General features: G+C 47.8%; 1 protein-coding gene across 2 annotated transcripts in view; it reads right to left on the bottom strand.

The window, feature by feature from the left end:
- The window catches only part of LOC139546198 (ras-associated and pleckstrin homology domains-containing protein 1-like), a 173,973-nt gene that overhangs the window by 123,289 nt on the left and 27,690 nt on the right, over positions 1 to 22,994 (bottom strand). For both annotated transcript variants that reach the window (XM_071354299.1, XM_071354300.1), the window contains exons 2-3: positions 5,989 to 6,114; positions 4,188 to 4,302 (exon numbers count right to left, since the gene is read on the bottom strand). In XM_071354299.1, coding sequence (XP_071210400.1) covers positions 4,188 to 4,302; positions 5,989 to 6,114 — 241 coding nt within the window. The remainder of the gene's footprint in view (positions 1 to 4,187; positions 4,303 to 5,988; positions 6,115 to 22,994) is intronic.

The raw sequence follows: 22,994 nt of genomic DNA, 5'->3' as shown, positions 1-22,994 counted from the left end.
TCTATACCATATCTCCGGTGAGTGAGGAGACCAGTATATCCTTATCTATACCATATCTCCGGTGAGTGAGGAGACCAGTATATCCTTATCTATACCATATCTCCGGTGAGTGAGGAGACCAGTATATCCTTATCTATACCATATCTCCGGTGAGTGAGGAGACCAGTATATCCTTATCTATACCATATCTCCGGTGAGTGAGGAGACCAGTATATCCTTATCTATACCATTTCTCCGGTGAGTGAGGAGACCAGTATATCCTTATCTATACCATATCTCCGGTGAGTGAGGAGACCAGTATATCCTTATCTATACCATATCTCCGGTGAGTGAGGAGACCAGTATATCCTTATCTATACCATATCTCCGGTGAGTGAGGAGACCAGTATATCCTTATCTATACCATATCTCCGGTGAGTGAGGAGACCAGTATATCCTTATCTATACCATTTCTCCGGTGAGTGAGGAGACCAGTATATCCTTATCTATACCATATCTCCGGTGAGTGAGGAGACCAGTATATCCTTATCTATACCATATCTCCGGTGAGTGAGGAGACCAGTATATCCTTATCTATACCATATCTCCGGTGAGTGAGGAGACCAGTATATCCTTATCTATACCATATCCCCGGTGAGTGAGGAGACCAGTATATCCTTATCTATACCATATCTCCGGTGAGTGAGGAGACCAGTATATCCTTATCTATACCATATCTCCGGTGAGTGAGGAGACCAGTATATCCTTATCTATACCATATCTCCGGTGAGTGAGGAGACCAGTATATCCTTATCTATACCATATCTCCGGTGAGTGAGGAGACCAGTATATCCTTATCTATACCATATCTCCGGTGAGTGAGGAGACCAGTATATCCTTATCTATACCATATCTCCGGTGAGTGAGGAGACCAGTATATCCTTATCTATACCATATCTCCGGTGAGTGAGGAGACCAGTATATCCTTATCTATACCATATCTCCGGTGAGTGAGGAGACCAGTATATCCTTATCTATACCATATCTCCGGTGAGTGAGGAGACCAGTATATCCTTATCTATACCATATCTCCGGTGAGTGAGGACCGCCCATATTCACTCTATCATTGTTGGATCAGTGACCCTTAAGTTTGTTTTTGACAATAATCTCCTGTTTTGTCCAGTATTTATATTGTATTTAATCCCAGGCCCCCGTCCCCCCGTCTCGGTAGGCCGTCATTGTAAATAAGAATTTGTTCTTAACGGACATGCCTAATTAAATAAAGGTTAAATAAAATAAAAAAAGGATAAAATAGACATCATATTCTATTAGTGTCTCTCCGTTCTCATAGGCCGATTATATGGACAACGTAGTTCTGATTGGTCTGTTTGTCGGCGTCAGCAGTGTAGGCTACCCTGTCATTCGTTGTATTAAAACAGATTCTACTAATGTCTCCAGTCATATAAAGTCTAGTAGACTTGCATGAAATGTGTTGATAAAAGTCCTTTCCTGTGAAAAGAATGAACTTCTCTGATAAAGCCTAGGCCTCTATACTGTACACACTCAGCCAGGCAGTGAACTGTCTTTTTAGCAAACAGTTATTGAGTTACAGTGGGGCAAAAAAGTATTTAGTCAGCCACCAATTGTGCAAGTTCTCCCACTTAAAAAGATGAGAGAGGCCTGTAATTTTCATCATAGGTACACTTCAACTATGACAGACAAAATGGAAAAAAAAATCCAGAAAATTACATTGTAGGATTTTTTATGAATTTATTTGCAAATTATGGTGGAAAATAAGTATTTGGTCACCTACAAACAAGCAAGATTTCTGGCTCTCACAGACCTGTAACTTCTTATTTAAGAGGCTCCTCTGTCCTCCACTCGTTACCTGTATTAATGGCACCTGTTTGAACTTGTTATCAGTATAAAAGACACCTGTCCACAACCTCAAACAGTCACACTCCAAACTCCACTATGGCCAAGACCAAAGAGCTGTCAAAGGACACCAGAAACAAAATTGTAGACCTGCACCAGGCTGGGAAGACTGAATCTGCATTAGGTAAGCAGCTTGGTTTGAAGAAATCAACTGTGGGAGCAATTATTAGGAAATGGAAGACATACAAGACCACTGATAATCTCCCTCGATCTGGGGCTCCACGCAAGATCTCACCCCGTGGGGTCAAAATGATCACAAGAACGGTGAGCAAAAATCCCAGAACAACACGGGGGGACCTAGTGAATGACCTGCAGAGAGCTGGGACCAAAGTAACAAAGCCTACCATCAGTAACACACTACGCCGCCAGGGACTCAAATCCTGCAGTGCCAGACGTGTCCCCCTGCTTAAGCCAGTACATGTCCAGGCCCGTCTGAAGTTTGCTAGAGAGCATTTGGATGATCCAGAAGAAGATTGGGACAATGTCATATGGTCAGATGAAACCAAAATATAACTTTTTGGTAAAAACTCAACTCGTCGTGTTTGGAGGACAAAGAATGCTGAGTTGCATCCAAAGAACACCATACCTACTGTGAAGCATGGGGGTGGAAACATCATGCTTTGGGGCTGTTTTTCTGCAACGGGACCAGGACGACTGATCCGTGTAAAGGAAAGAATGAATGGGGCCATCTATCGTGAGATTTTGAGTGAAAACCTCCTTCCATCAGCAAGGGCATTGAAGATGAAACGTGGCTGGGTCTTTCAGCATGACAATGATCCCAAACACACCGCCCGGGCAATGAAGGAGTGGCTTCGTAAGAAGCATTTCAAGGTCTTGGAGTGGCCTAGCCAGTCTCCAGATCTCAACCCCATAGAAAATCTTTGGAGGGAGTTGAAAGTCTGTGTTGCCCAGCAATAGCCCCAAAACATCACTGCTCTAGAGGAGATCTGCATGGAGGAATGGGCCAAAATACCAGCAACAGTGTGTGAAAACCTTGTGAAGACTTACAGAAAACGTTTGACCTCTGTCATTGCCAACAAAGGGTATATAACAAAGTATTGAGATAAACTTTTGTTATTGACCAAATACTTATTTTCCACCATAATTTGCAAATAAATTCATTAAAAATCCTACAATGTGATTTTCTGGGAAAAAAATTCTCATTTTGTCTGTCATAGTTGAAGTGTACCTATGATGAAAATTACAGGCCTCTCTCATCTTTTTATGTAGGAGAACTTGCACAATTGGTGGCTGACTAAATACTTTTTTGCCCCACTGTATATTATTAGCCTAAATGATGACTTTCCAATCTACTCATCACATTGGGAATACCTGGCTATCTTACATACATCGGCAAATGTGATGATCAATGAAATGGGTTATTATAAAGGGGCATTGTTAGGGTGAATACTATTGGTTTCCCAAATCTGACGATTCAACCTATGGTTGCTCGGTTTTTAAATCAGAAAGCAACAATCACTCCTAAAATGTCTACCGTATGTCCACAATATTCCCCCTGAAACTCCACCCGTCAGCCGCTGTGTCCACCGCTCTGTGATCCTGAACGTCAGATTTGGTGGTAATATTCAGTGGTGCTGAATATTTAGATATTGACACTATTGTGCTTGAAAAGGGCTCAGATCCCTCAACATTTAGGGCGAGGGGTTCGAGCCATGCCCTAGGGCGAGGGGTCCGAGCCATGCCCTAGGGCGAGGGGTCCGAGCCATGCCCTAGGGCGAGGGGTCCGAGCCATGCCCTAGGGCGAGGGGTTCGAGCCATGCCCTAGGGCGAGGGGCGAGCCATGCCCTAGGGCGAGGGGTCCGAGCCATGCCCTAGGGCGAGGGGTCCGAGCCATGCCCTAGGGCGAGGAGTCCGAGCCCTGCTCTAGGGCGAGGAGTCCGAGCCCTGCCCTAGGGCGAGGGGTCCGAGCCATGCCCTAGGGCGAGGGGTCCGAGCCATGCCCTAGGGCGAAGGGTACGAGCCATGCCCAAGGGCGAAGGGTACGAGCCATGCCCTAGGGCGAAGGGTACGAGCCATGCCCTAGGGCGAAGGGTACGAGCCATGCCCTAGGGCGAAGGGTACGAGCCATGCCCTAGGGCGAAGGGTACGAGCCATGCCCTAGGGCGAGGGGTCCGAGCCATGCCCTAGGGCGAGGGGTCCAAGCCCTGCTCTAAGGCGAGGAGTCCAATTTGTCCTGATTGTGGCGCTATGGGGCCATAGCTTGAACCACGCCATGGCTGCCTGCAGCTATATTATGTACATTTTATTTATACCGTTGATGTTGTACATGGAGAAGCGGTTGCAGAAGTTAGCCATGTTGGTCTCCTGTCTGAGAGGGGCTTTCTGAGGGGCCTTTTGGACTGTCTCTGGCCTCCCATCATCCAGACTCTGTACGAGGACACAGACACAGTATACACAACAAGCCTGGCTTCCCATCATCCAGACTCTGTACAGAGGAGAGGACAGACAGTATACACCACAAGCCTGGCTTCCCATCATCCAGACTGTACAGAGGACACAGACACAGTATACACAACAAGCATATGAAAATACTACCCACTAAGAAGGTAGTTATCATGCTGAAAATAAATGGTAACAAAACAATCCATTTAATATCACTAAATGTCCACATTATGAATTAGTTAGATACCCGATAGGGTTAGGGTTAGTCATCTGTGGGGGTTAGGGTTAGTCATCTGTGGGGGGTTAGGGTTAGTCATCTGTGGGGGTTAGGGTTAGTCATCTGTGGGGGTTAGGGTTAGTCATCTGTGGGGGTTAGGGTTAGTCATCTGTGGGGGTTAAGGTTAGTCATCTGTGGGGGTTAAGGTTAGTCATCTGTGGGGGTTAGGGTTAGTCATCTGTGGGGGTTAGGGTTAGTCATATGTGGGGGGTTAGGGTTAGTCATCTGTGGGGGTTAGGGTTAGTCATCTGTGGGGGGGTTAGGGTTAGTCATCTGTGGGGGGTTAGGGTTAGTCATCTGTGGGGGTTAGGGTTAGTCATCTGTGGGGGTTAGGGTTAGTCATCTGTGGGGGTTAGGGTTAGTCATCTGTGGGGGTTGGGGTTAGTCATCTGTGGGGGTTAGGGTTAGTCATCTGTGGGGGTTAGGGTTAGTCATCTGTGGGTGTTAGGGTTAGTCATCTGTGGGGGTTAGGGTTAGTCATCTGTGGGGGTTGGGGTTAGTCATCTGTGGGGGTTGGGGTTAGTCATGTTTGGGGGCTGGGGTTAGTCATCTGTGGGGGTTAGGGTTAGTTATATGTGGGGGTTAGGATTAGTCATCTGTGGGAGCTAGGGTTAGTCATCTGTGGGGGTTAGGGTTAGTCATCTGTGGGGGTTAGGGTTAGTCATCTGTGGGGGGTTAGGGTTAGTCATCTGTGGGGGTTAGGGTTAGTTATCTGTGGGGGTTAGGATTAGTCATCTGTGGGAGCTAGGGTTAGTCATCTGTGGGGGTTAGGGTTAGTCATCTGTGGGGGGTTAGGGTTAGTCATCTGTGGGGGTTAGGGTTAGTTATCTGTGGGGGTTAGGATTAGTCATCTGTGGGAGCTAGGGTTAGTCATCTGTGGGGGTTGGGGTTAGTCATCTGTGGGGGTTAGGGTTAGTCATCTGTGGGGGGTTAGGGTTAGTCATCTGTGGGGGTTAGGGTTAGTCATCTGTGGGGGTTAGGGTTAGTCATCTGTGGCGGTTAGGGTTAGTCATCTGTGGCGGTTAGGGTTAGTCATCTGTGGGGGTTAGGGTTAGTCATCTGTGGGGGTTAGGGTTAGTCATCTGTGGGGGTTAGGGTTAGTCATCTGTGGGGGTTAGGGTTAGTTATCTGTGGCAGCTAGGGTTAGTTATCTGTGGGGGTTAGGGTTAGTCATCTGTGGGGGTTAGGGTTAGTTATCTGTGGCAGCTAGGGTTAGTTACCCGTTACGGTTAGTTACCCGTTAGGGTTAGTTACGCGTTATTACCTGTGTGTCAGGGTTAGTTACCCATTAGGGTTAGTTACCCATTAGGGTTAGTTACCCATTAGGGTTATTTACCCGTTAGGGTTAGCTACCCGTTACGGTTAGTTACCTGTGTGAGTTAGGGTTAAGTTACCTGTGTGAGTTTATCCAGCTCTCCCAGCCAGGCTCCAAACATCTTGTCTAGATCCTGATCGTCTTTATCACTGTCCTCCTCTCCTCCATCTGTGTGGTCCTGTTCCTCATCTGACAGCTGCTCCATCTGAAACACACACACAGGGTAAAGTTTGCCACCGGCGTGAGTTGTAGGTTGACGAGCGTGTCAGCCCCTCTCATTCATCTCCAATGGGAACCCAGCATCTCCATGGTAACATCCCTGGAGCAAGTCCACCTAACAGATGAACCCCTGGCCATCACAGCATATGGGTCATTCCAAGTCCACCTAACAGATGAACCCCTGGCCATCGCAGCATATGGGTCATTCCAAGTCCACCTAACAGATGAACCCCTGGCCATCGCAGCATATGGGTCATTCCAAGTCCACCTAACAGGTGAACCCCTGGCCACTGACTTCAATCCATGTCTGTGTGTCTCCAGAACCTATCAAATCACTTGCTCCATCTATATAATCATCCTTCTATATTTTTTTTGTCTTTTATACAACCTTTAAGACACTGGGCAACACTGGGCACCGCTGGGCACCACTTGAGTAAATGAGAGATACAAAGCTCATTGAAAGCAGGTGCTTCCACACAGGTGTGGTTCCTGAGTTAATTAAGCATTTAACATCCCATCATGCTTAGGGTCATGTATAGAAATGCTCGGCAGGCCATTATTTTGGCTACAATGGCTGCCATTCACAGGACATGAGTGGTCACTCAATGGTTGATGAGCATGAAAACGATGAATGTCTCAGTCACCATATCTCACCCCAATTAAACACTGCGATGTAAACCATATGAGAGTTTACCACCACCGTCAACAAAACACCAAAATGATTTAATTTATCGTGGAAGAATGGTGTCGCATCCCTCCAATAGAGTTCCAGACACTATGCCGAGGTGGATTGAAGCTGTTCTGATTGGTGGAGGCCCAACCCCCTATTAAGACACTATGTAGGTGTTTCCTTTATTTTGGCGGTTACCTGTAGTTAGACAAACTAGCTACTCTAACTTGATTGATGGCCTGAAATGGCTTCTTGGTAGCTAGTTATGAGGTATGGACATCAGGAACCTATCCGGACCAGTGACGACCTGTCATTCAGGTTAGGTATATACACATTACCAGTCAAAGGTTTGGACACCTACTCAGTCAAGGGTTTTTATATTATTATTTTCCTACATTGTAGAATAATAGTGAAGATATCAAAACTATTAAATGACACATATGGAATCATGTAGAAAATCAAAATATATGTAATATTTTAGATTCTTCTAAGTGGCCACCCTTTGCCATGATGACAGCTTTGGACACTCTTGGCGTTCTCTCAACCAGCTTCAGGAGGTAGTCATTTAACCCTCTACATCAGGGGTGTCAAACTCATTTCGCATCGTGGGCCACATACGGCCTAGGGAGATGTCAAGTGGGCCGGACCATTAAAATTATACCATACTCTGCTATAAATAACCAAAATATCATGTCTTTCCTTTGTTTTGGTGTAAAGAAGCACAAGAACATTAGGAAAATATTGAAATTTAATGAACTATCCTTTTACAAAACATTTCATGAAACACCTCATATTTCCTTAGACAAATGTGCAATTTACTTTTATCATTCACAAATATGCATTGCAACTGATCCCACTGATTGTACAAAGGCACAAAACTTTAATTGGTACTGAAAAATATAGTAATGCACTTTAAGATTAAATGAGACTTTTAAAGAAAGGACCCGCCAGCAATTCGTTAATCTTATCTCTTCTCAGTTGTCCTTGCAAGCCGTCATATTTTTCGCTGTGATGAGTCTCGTAGTGGCGTCGAATATTATATTCCTTCAATACCGAAACTTGTTGCAAACACACCAAGCACGAAGGTTTTCCGCGTCGTAATAACGTCGTAACAAGCAGCAGATGGCGCATTGATACCGTCTGCTGTTTTCAGTCTGTCTCAGTGATGCAGCTTGTCTTCTACTCTGATGGAAAGAGTGCGCCCCTTAGCGGATAATCCATGAATTGCAGCGAATTAAAAATATTAATTCCATGTCTTTTATGCATTTTTTCCACTTTCAAATTATCCTGCGGGCCTGATCGAACCTCCTTGGGGGCCGGTTCCGGCCCGCGGGCCGTATGTTTGACACCCCTGCTCTACATGATTCCATATGTGTAATGTCATAGTTCTGATATCTTCACTATTATTCTACAACGTAGAAAATAGTAACAATGTAAGAAAAACCCTGGAACAAACTGCCTGGCACGGTATATTATTTTTATTGCCTGTTTTGCATGTTATTTTGGCATTAAAACGTGTCACATATCAGTTTGCAAACAATGTAAAAACATTTATATTTAGTTAATAAATCTGCATACAAACATGGTCTCTTTTTTTGTTTTCTTTAGTAAGGCAGCTCCAAAATACCGGTATTTCAGCCTGGCTCAGTGCTTTCTGTGGTGGTGGGGCAACCAGAGGATAATACAGAATGTAGGCGTTAGTCATCTTCTCTAGTTTCGCTGTGATTGGCTCAGTGTTCTGTCACTCATGGGGCCACTACATCACCACAGAATCTACAGGGAGAGCTAGGCAGTTCAAGCCCTCTTGGGTGCTGACATAGATGTACATTAGAAGTGCCCATCCAAGAAGACTCAAGGTCATTGGCCACAGATAAAATGATGTCAAATCACGTTACATGTACAGTAGCTTTGATTGGACTGATCATGTCAACATCTGACTTTCAAAATCTTATCTAGCAAACTAGCAGTCATCATCATGAATCAAGTTGACAATCTACTGGCAAATCCTTTTTAATCCTTGTCATATGAAGAGAAATTATAGATAAAACGTATCGGTGCTCATCAGCCATTGGACATAAACATTACACAACAAGTTGGAAATCACAAATTCAACAAATGAGTGGTTTGGAAGGAATCAGTGGTTAAATGAAAGCGTCGCAAAGCAATCACTAGTTTACTTCCCCTGCTATTCAGTGGAGAGGTTGTGTGGTCCAAGTCTGGGTTGAAGGGTCTCTTTTCCAAGCTTAAAATAATAAACATTCACATTCAACACCATGGGCCAGAAAAGGTTGAATACATCGGCCTTGTTGTCAATCCAGCATGACTTCTGCCTCGTTCAAAATAACTTGGAACAAAGAACTGGGAAATCTCAGACTTCAGTGAGTTCAAGACAACTGGGAACTCTGGGGGGAAAAAACGAGCTCCGACTGGGAAAATACGTCATCCAACTCGGAATTCCAAGTCGGGAACTCTGGCCTCTTTCTAGAGCTCCGACCTGAAGATCCCTGACGCCATGATTCGGCCTTGTTTTCTTCAGAGTTACCAGTTGTGTTGAAAGCAGCATAAATACAGAGAATGTCAGACTTTGATGACAAAGTTTAATGACAAAGTTTGCTCACAAGAAGGACCGCCGCGCCACCTCCCTGTTCAAGTGAGCACAAATGATGTAATATACCAGGGAGATATGTATACTGTAGCTAAGAAAGTAATACTAAGTGTATGTTATGTAGCAAGCTGTTAGTAGCCCATGTGCCTCACACTAATAATGTGATCCCTTTCCCCCTCATTACTGGTACATTATTATTGGTGGTGCATTCGGGAAGGACTCAGACCCCTTGACCTTTTCCACATTTTATTATGTTACAGCCTTATTCGAAAATATATATATATTTTTTAATGATCATCATCAATCTACACACTATACCCCCATAATGACAAAGCGAAAAAGTTATTTACATAAGTATTCAGACCCTTTGCTATGAAACTCGAAATTAAGCTCCTGTTTCCATTGATCATCCTTCAGATGTTTCTACAACTTGGAGTCCACCTGTGGTAAATTCAATTGATTGGACATGATTTGGAAAGGCACACACCTGTCTATATAAGGTCCTACAGTTGACAGTGCATGTCAGAGCAAAAACCAAGCCATGAGGTCGAAGGAAATGTCCGTAGAGCTCCGAGACAGGATTGTGTCGAGGCACAGATCTGGGGAAGGGTACGTCTCTGGAGTGACGTGAAAATAGCTGTGCAGCGACGCTCCCCATCCAACCTGACAGAGTTTGAAAGGATTCCTCAGAGAAGAATGGGAGAAACTCCCAAATACAGGTGTGCCAAGCTTCAACAAAGTACTGAGTAAACATCCCTAACCCCTCTGCAATAAATGGAATTTAACATCTGTTTTCTCTGTAATAATACTAGTCACCAAGCAATTTTGTGAAGATGGCTTATGTGTAGATTGATGAGGAAATGTTTTTATTTAAAGCATTTTAGAATAAGGCTGTAACTTATCAAAATGTGGTAAAGGTCAAGAGGTCTTACTCCTTTCCGAATGCAATGTATCTAGTATTATCCCTACTGGTTCAGCCCGAGTAGCATCTGATTGGAGCGGCCAGATGTCGGAGTCCGCATCAGAACAGGACCAATCCATCTGACAGGCAACTCCAGTCCTCAGGGGCCTGATTGTTGTCACACTTTTGCCCCAGTCCCAGCTAACACACCTGACTCTAATAATCACCATCTTCAGTTTAGAATGCAATTAGTTTAAATCAGCTGTGTTTGCTAGGGATGGGGGGAAAAGTGTGACACCAAATCAGGCCCTAGGGATGGGGGTAAAAGTGTGACACCAAATCAGGCCCTAGGGATGGGGGTAAAAGTGTGACACCAAATCAGGCCCTAGGGATGGGGGTAAAAGTGTGACACCAAGTCAGGCCCTAGGGATGGGGGGGGAAAGTGTGACACCAAATCAGGCCCTAGGGATGGGGGTAAAAGTGTGACACCAAATCAGGCCCTAGGGATGGGGGGGAAAGTGTGACACCAAATCAGACCCTAGGGATGGGGGGGGGGGGGAAAGTGTGACACCAAATCAGACCCTAGGGATGGGGGGGGGAAAGTGTGACACCAATCAGACCCTAGGGATGGGGGGGAAAGTGTGACTCCAATCAGGCCCTAGGGATGGGGGAAAAGTGTAACACCAATCAGGCCCCCGGGGGCTGGAATTGCCCAGAGGTGCATCAGGATGTGACACAGACATTACTGGGATAAACCACAGTACAAACTCGGAACACAACATCATTTACAGTGCAGGCCATACAGGGAAGAAGAGTTTTGCACTGTGGACTGGGCCTTGGGCCATCCTGTAAAACTCTGGCTGCGGTCCAAACACTTAAAAGACACACCCTCGTCCACTTACCCTCACCTTACGCCCTTGGGGGAATCCCCGTCGCCATCTTGGAGGGCGGGCCAAATGATTAGCCAAGCAAGGGAAGTTTGCAACGTTAAGCCCCTCAGCCCTGATAACTGTACATCCACGAAGAACAGTCAGCGAAAACTTAATCATCAATGGAGAAGTCAACATACAAGTGGAAGTAAAAACCAATAAGTTAGAAATGGTGCTACTAAGGCACATGACGGCACAAACACGACTCGTAAAAAGTAAATATGTTTCTGTTTGGTAATCTTTTGGAAATTGTAGAAATAAAATATTTTCCTTCTTCAGTTCCAGCTAGGCAGACTAACGTTAGTTAATTAATTTGCTAGCTGTCATAGGCATATATTAATATATTAAATATATAATAATTATAATTAAGTAGACATGCAATCATAATTGACTGTAGCGCATATAAAGCACCCATAAGCTACTGGCGGCTGAAAACACAATCATCGTGGGATGAACGAGTGATGAATTTCCAGCCAAGGGCGGTCCATTTAAAAATCATTAATTGCTCCCTCGCCCTGCAAGTGTAAACTCGTCAGACGTCATGATACGTCATTAGAAGTGTCCACTTAATTCGAGGGCTGAGGGATAGGGTGTGTCTTTTAAGTGTTTGGACCGTAGCCTCTGTCTTTCCCCTGTGGAAGTCCACTCCATATGAATCCACTCTTCCCATCTCCAACCCTGCTGTTCCCTCCCTCTGTTCCCCCCGGTCCAATTCCTGGAAAGCTGTGTAGCTTCCTCCCTCCCTAGAGGCAGAGTGAAAACCCTACGCCCTACAGAGTCAAAAAGGCTCACCAACGATTAGAGGACAGCTGCAGGGCTTAGATCTGCTCTGAGATCAGTAGGTAACCTGGGGAAGGTGCAGGGCTGAGATCAGTAGGTAACCTGGGGAAGGTGCAGGTCTGAGATCAGTAGGTAACCTGGGGAAGGTGCAGGGCTGAGATCTGTTCTGAGATCAGTAGGTAACCTGGGGAAGGTGCAGGGCTGAGATCAGTAGGTAACCTGGGGAAGGTGCAGGGCTGAGATCTGTTCTGAGATCAGTAGGTAACTTGGGGAAGGTGCAGGGCTGAGATCTGTTCTGAGATCAGTAGGTAACCTGGGGAAGGTGCAGGGCTGAGATCTGTTCTGAGATCAGTAGGTAACCTGGGGAAGGTGCAGGGCTGAGATCAGTAGGTAACCTGGGTAACGTGCAGGGCTGAGATCTGTTCTGAGATCAGTAGGCCTCCCAGACAGCAGAAGTGCTCTTCTATCTCTGGGTATTAATGGATGTCACATGGTTGGTTCTCATGTCAAACACAGTGAAGGTAGAAAGGCTGTGATGAGTTGTGTACTGCACACGGACAAACAGGTATTACTGCGCTCACATCGACGCACCAGGGCTCAATTCCAATTGAACGCAGTCAAATCAGGAACTAAACTAAATTTGATTTTCAATGACTTCTCAATAAACGGAAAAGAATAAGCTATTCATTTAAGTTTTCAAAATGTCTGAATTGTTTTATTCAAATAACTTCCTGAATTGACTAACTTAATTTGGCATTGAGCCCAACCTTTTTATTATTATTTTTTTTAAATTTTATTTCACCTTTATTTAACCAGGTAGGCTAGTTGAGAACAAGTTCTCATTTGCAACTGCGACCTGGCCAAGATAAAGCATAGCAGTGTGAACAGACAACACAGAGTTACACATGGAGTAAACAATAAACAAGTCAATAACATGGTAGAAAAAAAGAGAATCTATATACAATGTGTGCAAAAGGCATGAGGTAGGCAATAAATCGAATAATTACAATTTAGCAGATTAACACTGGAGTGATAAATCATCAGATGATCATGTGCAAGAAGAGATACTGGTGTGCAAAAGAGCAGAAAAGTAAATAAATAAAAGCAGTATGGGGGGTGAGGTAGGTAAATTGGGTGGGTAGTTTACAGATGGACTATGTACAGCTGCAGCTGCTTGCCTGTCTGAAAATATACTATGTTCTCCCCTCCTCCAATGAACTACCCTCTATTATTATTCATTTATTTATTTCACCTTTATTTAACCAGGTAGGCTAGTTGAGAACAAGTTCTCATTTACAACAGTGACCTGGCCAAGATAAAGCAAAGAAGTTAAACACAAACGACAACACAGAGTTACACATGGAGTAAACAAAACGTACAGTCAATAACACAATAGGAAAAAAGTCTATATACAATGTGAGCAAATGAGGTAAGATAAGGGAGGTAGACAAAAATAGGCCATAGTGGCGAAGTAATTACAATTTAGCAATTAAACACTGGAGTGATAGATGTGCAGAAGATGAATGTGCCAGTATTCCTCCCCCATCCTCAACCTTCCCTCTACCCCTGCCCCCACCTCTCCTCTAACCCTGCCCCATCTTTCCCTCTACCCCTGCCCCGACCTTCCCTCTACCCCTGCCCCGACCTTCCCTCTACCCCTGCCCCGACCTCCCCTCTACCCCTGCCCCGACCTCCCCTCTACCCCTGCCCCGACCTCCCCTCTACCCCTGCCCCGACCTCCCCTCTACCCCTGCCTCCCCTCTACCCCTGCCCCAACCTCCCCTCTACCCCTGCCCCAACCTCCCCTCTACCCCTGCCCCAACCTTCCCTCTACCCCTGCCCCAACCTCTCCTCTACCCCTGCCCCAACCTCCCCTCTACCCCTGCCCCAACCTCTCCTCTACCCCTGCCCCAACCTCTCCTCTACCCCTGTCCCAACCTCTCTCCACCCCTGCCCCAACCTCCCCTCTACCCCAACCTCTCCTCTACCCCTGCCCCAACCTCTCCTCTACCCCTGCCCCAACCTCTCCTCTAACCCTGCCCCAACCTCTCCTCTAACCCTGCCCCAACCTCCCCTCTACCCCTGCCCCAACCTCCTCTACCCCTGCCCCAACCTCCCCTCTACCCCAACCTCCCCTCTACCCCAACCTCCCCTCTACCCCTGCCCCAACCTCTCCTCTAACCCTGCCCCAACCTCTCCTCTACCCCTGCCCCAACCTCTCCTCTACCCCTGTCCCAACCTCTCCACCCCTGCCCCAACCTCTCCTCTACCCCTGCCCCAACCTCTCTCCACCCCTGCCCCAACCTCTCCTCTACCCCTGCCCCAACCTTCCCTCTACCCCTGCCCCAACCTTCCCTCTACCCCAACCTTCCCTCTACCCCTGCCCCAACCTCTCCTCTACCCCTGCCCCAACCTCTCTCCACCCCTGCCCCAACCTCTCTCCACCCCTGCCCCAACCTCTCCTCTACCCCTGCCCCAACCTCTCATCTACCCCTGCCCCAACCTCTCCTCTACCCCAACCTTCCCTCTACCCCAACCTTCCCTCTACCCCTGCCCCAACCTCTCCTCTACCCCTGCCCCAACCTCTCATCTACCCCTGCCCCAACCTCTCCTCTACCCCGACCTTCCCTCTACCCCAACCTCCCCTCTACCCCTGCCCCAACCTCTCCTCTCCTCTGCCCCAACCTCTCCTCTGCCAACCTCTCCTCTCCTCTGCCAACCTCTCCTCTCCTCTGCCCCAACCTCTCCTCTGCCCCAACCTCTCCTCTGCCCCAACCTCTCCTCTGCCCCAAACTCTCCTCTGCCCCAAACTCTCCTCTGCCCCAAACTCTCCTCTGCCCCAAACTCTCCTTTGCCCCAAACTCTCCTCTGCCCCAAACTCTCCTCTGCCCCAAACTCTCCTCTGCCCCAAACTCTCCTCTACCCCAACCTTCCCTCTACCCCTGCCCCAACCTTCCCTCTACCCCTGCCCCAACCTCTCCCCTGCCCCAACCTCTCCTCTGCCCAACCTTCCCTCTACCCCTGCCCCAACCTTCCCTCTACTCCTGCCCCAACCTTCCCTCTACTCCTGCCCCAACCTTCCCTCTACCCCTGCCCCAACCTTCCCTCTACCCCTGCCCCAACCTTCCCTCTACCCCTGCCCCAACCTTCCCTCTACCCCTGCCCCAACCTTCCCTCTACCCCTGCCCCAACCTACCCTCTACCCCTGCCCCAACCTTTCCTCCAGTCCTCCAACCTTTCCTCCAGTCCTCCAACCTTTCCTCCAGTCCTCCAACCTTTCCTCTACCCCTGCTCCAACCTTTCCTCTAGTCCTCCAACCTTTCCTCTAGTCCTCCAACCTTTCCTCCAGTCCTCCAACCTTTCCTCTACCCCTGCTCCAACCTTTCCTCCAGTCCTCCAACCTTTCCTCTACCCCTGCTCCAACCTTTCCTCCAATCCTCCAACCTTTCCTCTACCCCTGCTCCAACCTTTCCTCCAGTCCTCCAACCTTTCCTCTACCCCTGCTCCAACCTTTCCTCCAGTCCTCCAACCTTTCCTCTACCCCTGCTCCAACCTTTCCTCCAGTCCTCCAACCTTTCCTCTACCCCTGCTCCAACCTTTCCTCTAGTCCTCCAACCTTTCCTCTACCTCAATCAGTTATTCCCTTCCCTCGCTATGACTGTCACTGTCAATGGGACATCTTTGTGCTGATGTTTAGATTCTGTGGCTGTTTCAATATTTCACTGTGACTGACGTCTCCAGTTTCCACCTTCAGTCCCCACCATAGCTGCAGAACACGATGAATATAGCCTGCTGGAAGTATCCCCCCTTGTCAGAACTACTAACCTAGTGCAGAGCCGTAGTAGAGGCCTTTCTCCTAAGACTACTACCAACCTGTCAGAGGGCCAACCATAGCAAACATTACCCGATATCAATCTGAAGATTAGAACCACAACAACATTCCTCAAGGGAAGAAGGCCAGAAGGGACTGAAATGGGCATTTCCATGTAAAAAGCCCCATCACCTTGTCTCAAATGAAAGCTAAGGGTCTATTCTCACTGACGAGAATTACAGAGAATTGAGAGATTCTCAAGAGATCTCGATTTTTTATTTATTTTTTTATTTCACCTTTATTTAACCAGGTAGGCTAGTTGAGAACAAGTTCTCATTTGCAACTGCGACCTGGCCAAGATAAAGCATAGCAGTGTGAACAGACAACACAGAGTTACACATGGAGTAAACAATAAACAAGTCAATAACATGGTAGAAAAAAAGAGAATCTATATACAATGTGTGCAAAAGGCATGAGGTAGGCAATAAATCGAATAATTACAATTTAGCAGATTAACACTGGAGTGATAAATCATCAGATGATCATGTGCAAGAAGAGATACTGGTGTGCAAAAGAGCAGAAAAGTAAATAAATAAAAGCAGTATGGGGGGTGAGGTAGGTAAATTGGGTGGGTAGTTTACAGATGGACTATGTACAGCTGCAGCGATCGGTTAGCTGCTCGGATAGCAGATTTTTAAAGTTGTTGAGGGAGATAAAAGTCTCCAACTTCAGAGATTTTTGCAATTCGTTCCAGTCGCAGGCAGCAGAGAACTGGAAGGAAAGGCGTCCAAATGAGGTTTTAGCTTTAGGGATGATCAGTGAGATACACCTGCTGGAGCGCGTGCTGCGGGTGGGTGTAGCCATCGTGACCAGTGAACTGAGATAAGGCGGCACTTTACCTAGCATAGCCTTGTAGATGACCTGGAGCCAGTGGGTCTGACGACGAACATGTAGCGAGGGCCAGCCGACTAGGGCATACAGGTCGCAGTGGTGGGTCGTATAAGGTGCTTTAGTAACAAAACGAATGGCACTGTGATAAACTGCATCCAGTTTGCTGAGTAGAGTGTTGGAAGCTATTTTGTAGATGACATCGCCGAAGTTGAGGATCGGTAGGATAGTCAGTTTTACTAGGGTAAGTTTGGCGGCGTGAGTGAAGGAGGCTTTGTTGCGGAATAGAAAGCCGATTCTTGATTTGATTTTGGATTGGAGATGTTTGATATGAGTCTGGAAGGAGAGTTTGCAGTCTAGCCAGACACCTAGGTACTTATAGATGTCCACATATTCTAGGTCGGAACCGTCCAGGGTGGTGATGCTAGTCGGGCGTGCGGGTGCAGGCAGCGAACGGTTGAAAAGCATGCATTTGGTTTTACTAGCGTTTAAGAGCAGTTGGAGGCCACGGAAGGAGTGTTGTATGGCATTGAAGCTCGTTTGGAGGTTAGGTAGCACAGTGTCCAAGGAAGGGCCGGAAGTATATAGAATGGTGTCGTCTGCGTAGAGGTGGATCAGGGAATCGCCCGCAGCAAGAGCAACATCATTGATGTATACAGAGAAAAGAGTCGGCCCGAGAATTGAACCCTGTGGTACCCCCATAGAGACTGCCAGAGGACCGGACAACATGCCCTCCGATTTGACACACTGAACTCTGTCTGCAAAGTAGTTGGTGAACCAGGCAAGGCAGTCATTAGAAAAACCGAGGCTACTGAGTCTGCCGATAAGAATATGGTGATTGACAGAGTCGAAAGCCTTGGCCAGGTCGATGAAGACGGCTGCACAGTAATGTCTTTTATCGATGGCGGTTATGATGTCGTTTAGTACCTTGAGCGTGGCTGAGGTGCACCCGTGACCGGCTCGGAAACCGGATTGCACAGCGGAGAAGGTACGGTGGGATTCGAGATGGTCAGTGATCTGTTTGTTGACTTGGCTTTCGAAGACCTTAGATAGGCAGGGCAGGATGGATATAGGTCTGTAACAGTTTGGGTCCAGGGTGTCTCCCCCTTTGAAGAGGGGGATGACCGCGGCAGCTTTCCAATCCTTGGGGATCTCAGATGATACGAAGGAGAGGTTGAACAGGCTGGTAATAGGGGGTGCGACAATGGCGGCGGACAGTTTCAGAAATAGGGGGTCCAGATTGTCAAGCCCAGCTGATTTGTATGGGTCCAGGTTTTCCAGCTCTTTCAGAACATCTGCTATCTGGATTTGGGTAAAGGAGAAGCTGGGGAGGCTTGGGCGAGTAGCAGCGGGGGGGGCGGGGCTGTTGGCCAAGGTTGGAGTCGCCAGGAGGAAGGCATGGCCAGCCATTGAGAAATGCTTGTTGAAGTCTTCGATTATCACGGATTTATCGGTGGTGACCGTGTTACCTAGCCTCAGTGCAGTGGGCAGCTGGGAGGAGGTGCTCTTGTTCTCCATGGACTTTACAGTATCCCAGAACTTTTTGGAGTTAGAGCTACAGGATGCGAATTTCTGCTTGAAAAAGCTGGCCTTTGCTTTCCTGACTGACTGCGTGTATTGGTTCCTGCCTTCCCTGAACAGTTGCATATCGCGGGGGCTCTTCGATGCTATTGCAGTTCGCCACAGGATGTTTTTGTGCTGGTCGAGGGCAGTCAGGTCTGGAGTGAACCAAGGGCTATATCTGTTCTTGGTTCTGCATTTTTTGAACGGAGCATGCTTGTCTAATATGGTGAGGAAGTAACATTTAAAGAATGACCAGGCATCCTCAACTGACGGGATGAGGTCAATATCCTTCCAGGGTACCCGGGCCAGGTCGATTAGAAAGGCCTGCTCGCAGAAGTGTTTTAGGGAGCGTTTGACAGTGATGAGGGGTGGTCGTTTGACCGCGGACCCGTGGCGGATACAGGCAATGAGGCAGTGTTCGCTGAGATCTTGATTGAAGACAGCAGAGGTGTATTTGGAGGGCAGGTTGGTCAGGATAATGTCTATTAGGGTGCCCATGTTTACGGATTTAGGGTTGTACCTGGTGGGTTCCTTGATGATTTGTGTGAGATTGAGGGCATCAAGCTTGGATTGTAGGACTGCCGGGGTGTTAAGCATATCCCAGTTTAGGTCACCTAACAGAACAAACTCTGAAGCTAGATGGGGAGCGATCAATTCACAGATGGTGTCCAGGGCACAGCTGGGAGCTGAGGGGGGTCGGTAGCAGGCGGCAACAGTGAGAGACTTATTTCTGGAGAGATTAATTTTTAAAATTAGAAGTTCGAACTGTTTGGGCATAGACCTGGAAAGTATGACAGAACTTTGCAGGCTAACTCCTCCCCCTTTGGCAGTTCTATCTTGACGGAAAGTGTTATAGTTGGGTATGGAAATCTCAGAATTTTTGGTGGCCTTCCTAAGCCAGGATTCGGACACGGCAAGGACATCAGGATTGGCAGAGTGTGCTAAAGCGGTGAGTAAGGCAAACTTAGGGAGGAGGCTTCTGATGTTGACATGCATGAGGCCGAGGCTTTTTCGATCGCAGAAGTCAACAAATGAGGGTGACTGGGGACATGCAGGGCCTGGGTTTACCTCCACATCACCCGAGGAACAGAGGAGTAGTAGGATGAGGGTGCGGCTAAAGGCTATCAAAACTGGTCGCCTAGAGCGTTGGGGACAAAGAATAAAAGGAGCAGATTTATGGGCGTGGTAGAATAGATTCTGGGCATAATGTGCAGACAGGGGTATGGAGGGGCGCGGGTACAGCGGAGGCAAGCCCAGGCACTGGGTGATGATAAGAGAGGTTGTATCTCTGGACATGCTGGTCTCAATGGGTGAGGTCACCGCATGTGTGGGGGGGTGGGACAAAGGGGGTATCAGAGGTACGGAGAGTGGAACTACAGGGTCCATTGCAAACCAAAACAATGATAATGAAAACTAGCCTGAACAACAGTATGCAAGGCATATTGATATTTGAGAGAGACATACAATAAGGCATAAAGTGATTGCAGGTCTTGATTGGGAGAGCTAGCTAAAACAACAGGTAAGATAACAGCAGCAATAACAGGGTGCTAGTCTAACACAGCAACAACAGGTAAAAATGGCGACGACTAGGCAGAGAGGGTCGGATTAACTACACACAGATCCTGAGTTAAAGCACAGAGCCGACAGATAAAACACAAATAAACAGAATGGAGTACCGTGAATTAATGGACAGTCAAGCATGCATCAGCTATGTAGCCAAGTGATCATAGTGTCCAGGGGGCAGCCGTAGATGGAGCAGAGGAGGCCTCCACTAAGCTAGCACGCAGCGTTTAAAGTTAGTAGCCCGGGGGGTGGTCTGCTGAGACGTGGTTGTGTCGACAGAGAATCCAAGCCAGATGGCGATGGCGAAAGAGAGGTTGTGAATTGTAGAATTGTGTTTGCTAACTGGTGCTAGCTTCGTGGCAGTGGCGCTAGCTGCGCTAGCCGCAAGCTAGCTGTGAGGATCAGAAGCAGTGGCTCAGGGATTACGGCAGGAATCCGGCGTTGTTGTCGAGAGACAGTCCGATGCTGGTAAATTGGTGAGTAATATCCAGGCTAATAACAGGGCTGGTGTCTGTGCAGAAGGTAAAAGCTACTAGCAGCGGCAAAAAAAATGGCTAAATTAGCTTGTAGCTGGTATTGTAGCCCAAGAATTCGCTGGTAGACCTCTTCAGCTAGCCGGCAGATGGGCCTAGCTCGAGGCTAGCTCAAGGCTAACTGGTGCTTGCTTCGGGACAGAGGTGTTAGCCAGTAGTAGCCACTCGGTTGCAGCTAGCTAGCTGTGATGATACGGTGTAATTGTCCAGAGCTTGCGTCAGGAATCCGGTGATCTTCCGGCGCCGAAAAGAGATGGCCGCCTCGCTTCGTGTTCCTTGGAAAATATGCAGTATTTTGTTTTTTTACGTGTTATTTCTTACATCGGTACCCCGGGTAATCTTAGGTTTCATTACATACAGTCGGGAGGAACTACTGAATATACGATTAACGTCAACTCATCATCGTTCCTACCAGGAATATGACTTTCCCGAAACGGATCCAGTGTTTCGCCTTCCACCCAATACAATGGATCTGATCCCAGCCGGCGACCCTGTGCGACGCCGAAAAAGGGGAAAACGTGGCGGTCTCGTGGTCAGGCTTCGGAGACGGGCACATCGCGCTCCACTCCCTAGCATACTACTCGCCAATGTCCAGTCTCTTGACAATAAGGTTGATGAAATCCGAGCACGGGTAGCATTCCAGAGAGACATCAGGGATTGCAACGTGCTCTGCTTCACGGAAACATGGCTAACTCAAGGGACGCTAACGGAGTCGGTGCAGCCAGCTGGTTTCTTCATGCATCGCGCCGACAGAAACAAACATCTTTCCGGTAAGAAGAGAGGCGGGGGGGTATGCCTTATGATTAACGAGAAGTGGTGTGATCATCATAACAACACACAAGAACTCAAGTCGTTCTGTTCACCTGATCTAGAACTCCTCACAATCAAATGTCGACCGCATTATCTACCAAGGGAATTCTCGTCAATCATAATCACAGCCGTATACATTCCCCCCCAAGCAGACACATCGATGGCCCTGAACGAACTTTATCTGACTCTTTGTAAACTGGAAACCACACACCCTGAGGCTGCATTCATCGTAGCTGGGGATTTTAACAAGGCTAATCTAAAAACAAAACTCCCTAAATTCTATCAGCATATCGATTGTGCTACCAGGGCTGGAAAAACACTAGACCATTGTTATACTAATTTCCGCGACGCTTATAAGGCCCTCCCCCGCCCCCCTTTCGGAAAAGCTGACCACGACTCCATTTTGTTGATTCCAGCCTACAAACAGAAACTCAAACAACAAGCTCCCGCGCTCAGGTCTGTTCAACGCTGGTCCGACCAATCTGAATCCACGCTTCAAGACTGCTTCGATCACGCGGATTGGAATATGTTCCGCATCGCGTCCAACAACAATATTGACGAATATGCTGATTCGGTGAGCGAGTTCATTAGGAAGTGCATTGACGATGTCGTACCCACAGCAACGATAAAAACATTCCCAAACCAGAAACCGTGGATTGACGGCAGCATTCGCGTGAAACTGAAAGCGCGAACCACTGCTTTTAACCAGGGCAAGGTGACCGGAAGCATGACCGAATACAAACAGTGTAGCTATTCTCTCCGCAAGGCAATCAAACAGGCTAAGTCTCAGTACAGAGACAAAATCGAGTCGCAATTCAACAGCTCAGACACAAGAGGTATGTGGCAGGGTCTACAGTCAATCACGGATTACAAAAAGAAAACCAGCCCCGTCGCGGACCAGGATGTCTTGCTCCCAGACAGGCTAAACAACTTTTTTGCCCGCTTTGAGGACAATACAGTGCCACTGACACGGCCCCCTACCAAAACCTGCGGGCTCTCCTTCACTGCAGCCGAGGTGAGTAAAACATTTAAACGTGTTAACCCTCGCAAGGCTGCAGGCCCAGACGGCATTCCCAGCCGCGTCCTCAGAGCATGCGCAGACCAGCTGGCTGGTGTGTTTACGGACATATTCAATCAATCCTTATCCCAGTCTGCTGTTCCCACATGCTTCAAGAGGGCCACCATTGTTCCTGTTCCCAAGAAAGCTAAGGTAACTGAGCTAAACGACTACCGCCCCGTAGCACTCACTTCCGTCATCATGAAGTGCTTTGAGAGACTAGTCAAGGACCATATCACCTCCACCCTACCGGACACCCTAGACCCACTCCAATTTGCTTACCGACCCAATAGGTCCACAGACGACGCAATCGCAACCACACTGCACACTGCCCTAACCCATCTGGACAAGAGGAATACCCATGTGAGAATGCTGTTCATCGATTACAGCTCAGCATTTAACACCATAGTACCCTCCAAACTCGTCATCAAGCTCGAGACCCTGGGTCTCGACCCCGCCCTGTGCAACTGGGTCCTGGACTTCCTGACGGGCCGCCCCCAGGTGGTGAGGGTAGGTAACAACATCTCCACCCCGCTGATCCTCAACACTGGGGCCCCACAAGGGTGCGTTCTGAGCCCTCTCCTGTACTCCCTGTTCACCCACGACTGCGTGGCCATGCACGCCTCCAACTCAATCATCAAGTTTGCGGATGACACTACAGTGGTAGGCTTGATTACCAACAACGACGAGACGGCCTACAGGGAGGAGGTGAGGGCCCTCGGAGTGTGGTGTCAGGAAAATAACCTCATACTCAAC

The sequence above is a fragment of the Salvelinus alpinus genome, chromosome 20, assembly GCF_045679555.1.
Source record: "Salvelinus alpinus chromosome 20, SLU_Salpinus.1, whole genome shotgun sequence".
Taxonomy (NCBI): Eukaryota; Metazoa; Chordata; class Actinopteri; order Salmoniformes; family Salmonidae; genus Salvelinus; species Salvelinus alpinus.
The sequence above is the reverse complement of the archived record's forward strand: the minus strand, read 5'-3'. Positions and strand labels throughout refer to the sequence as shown.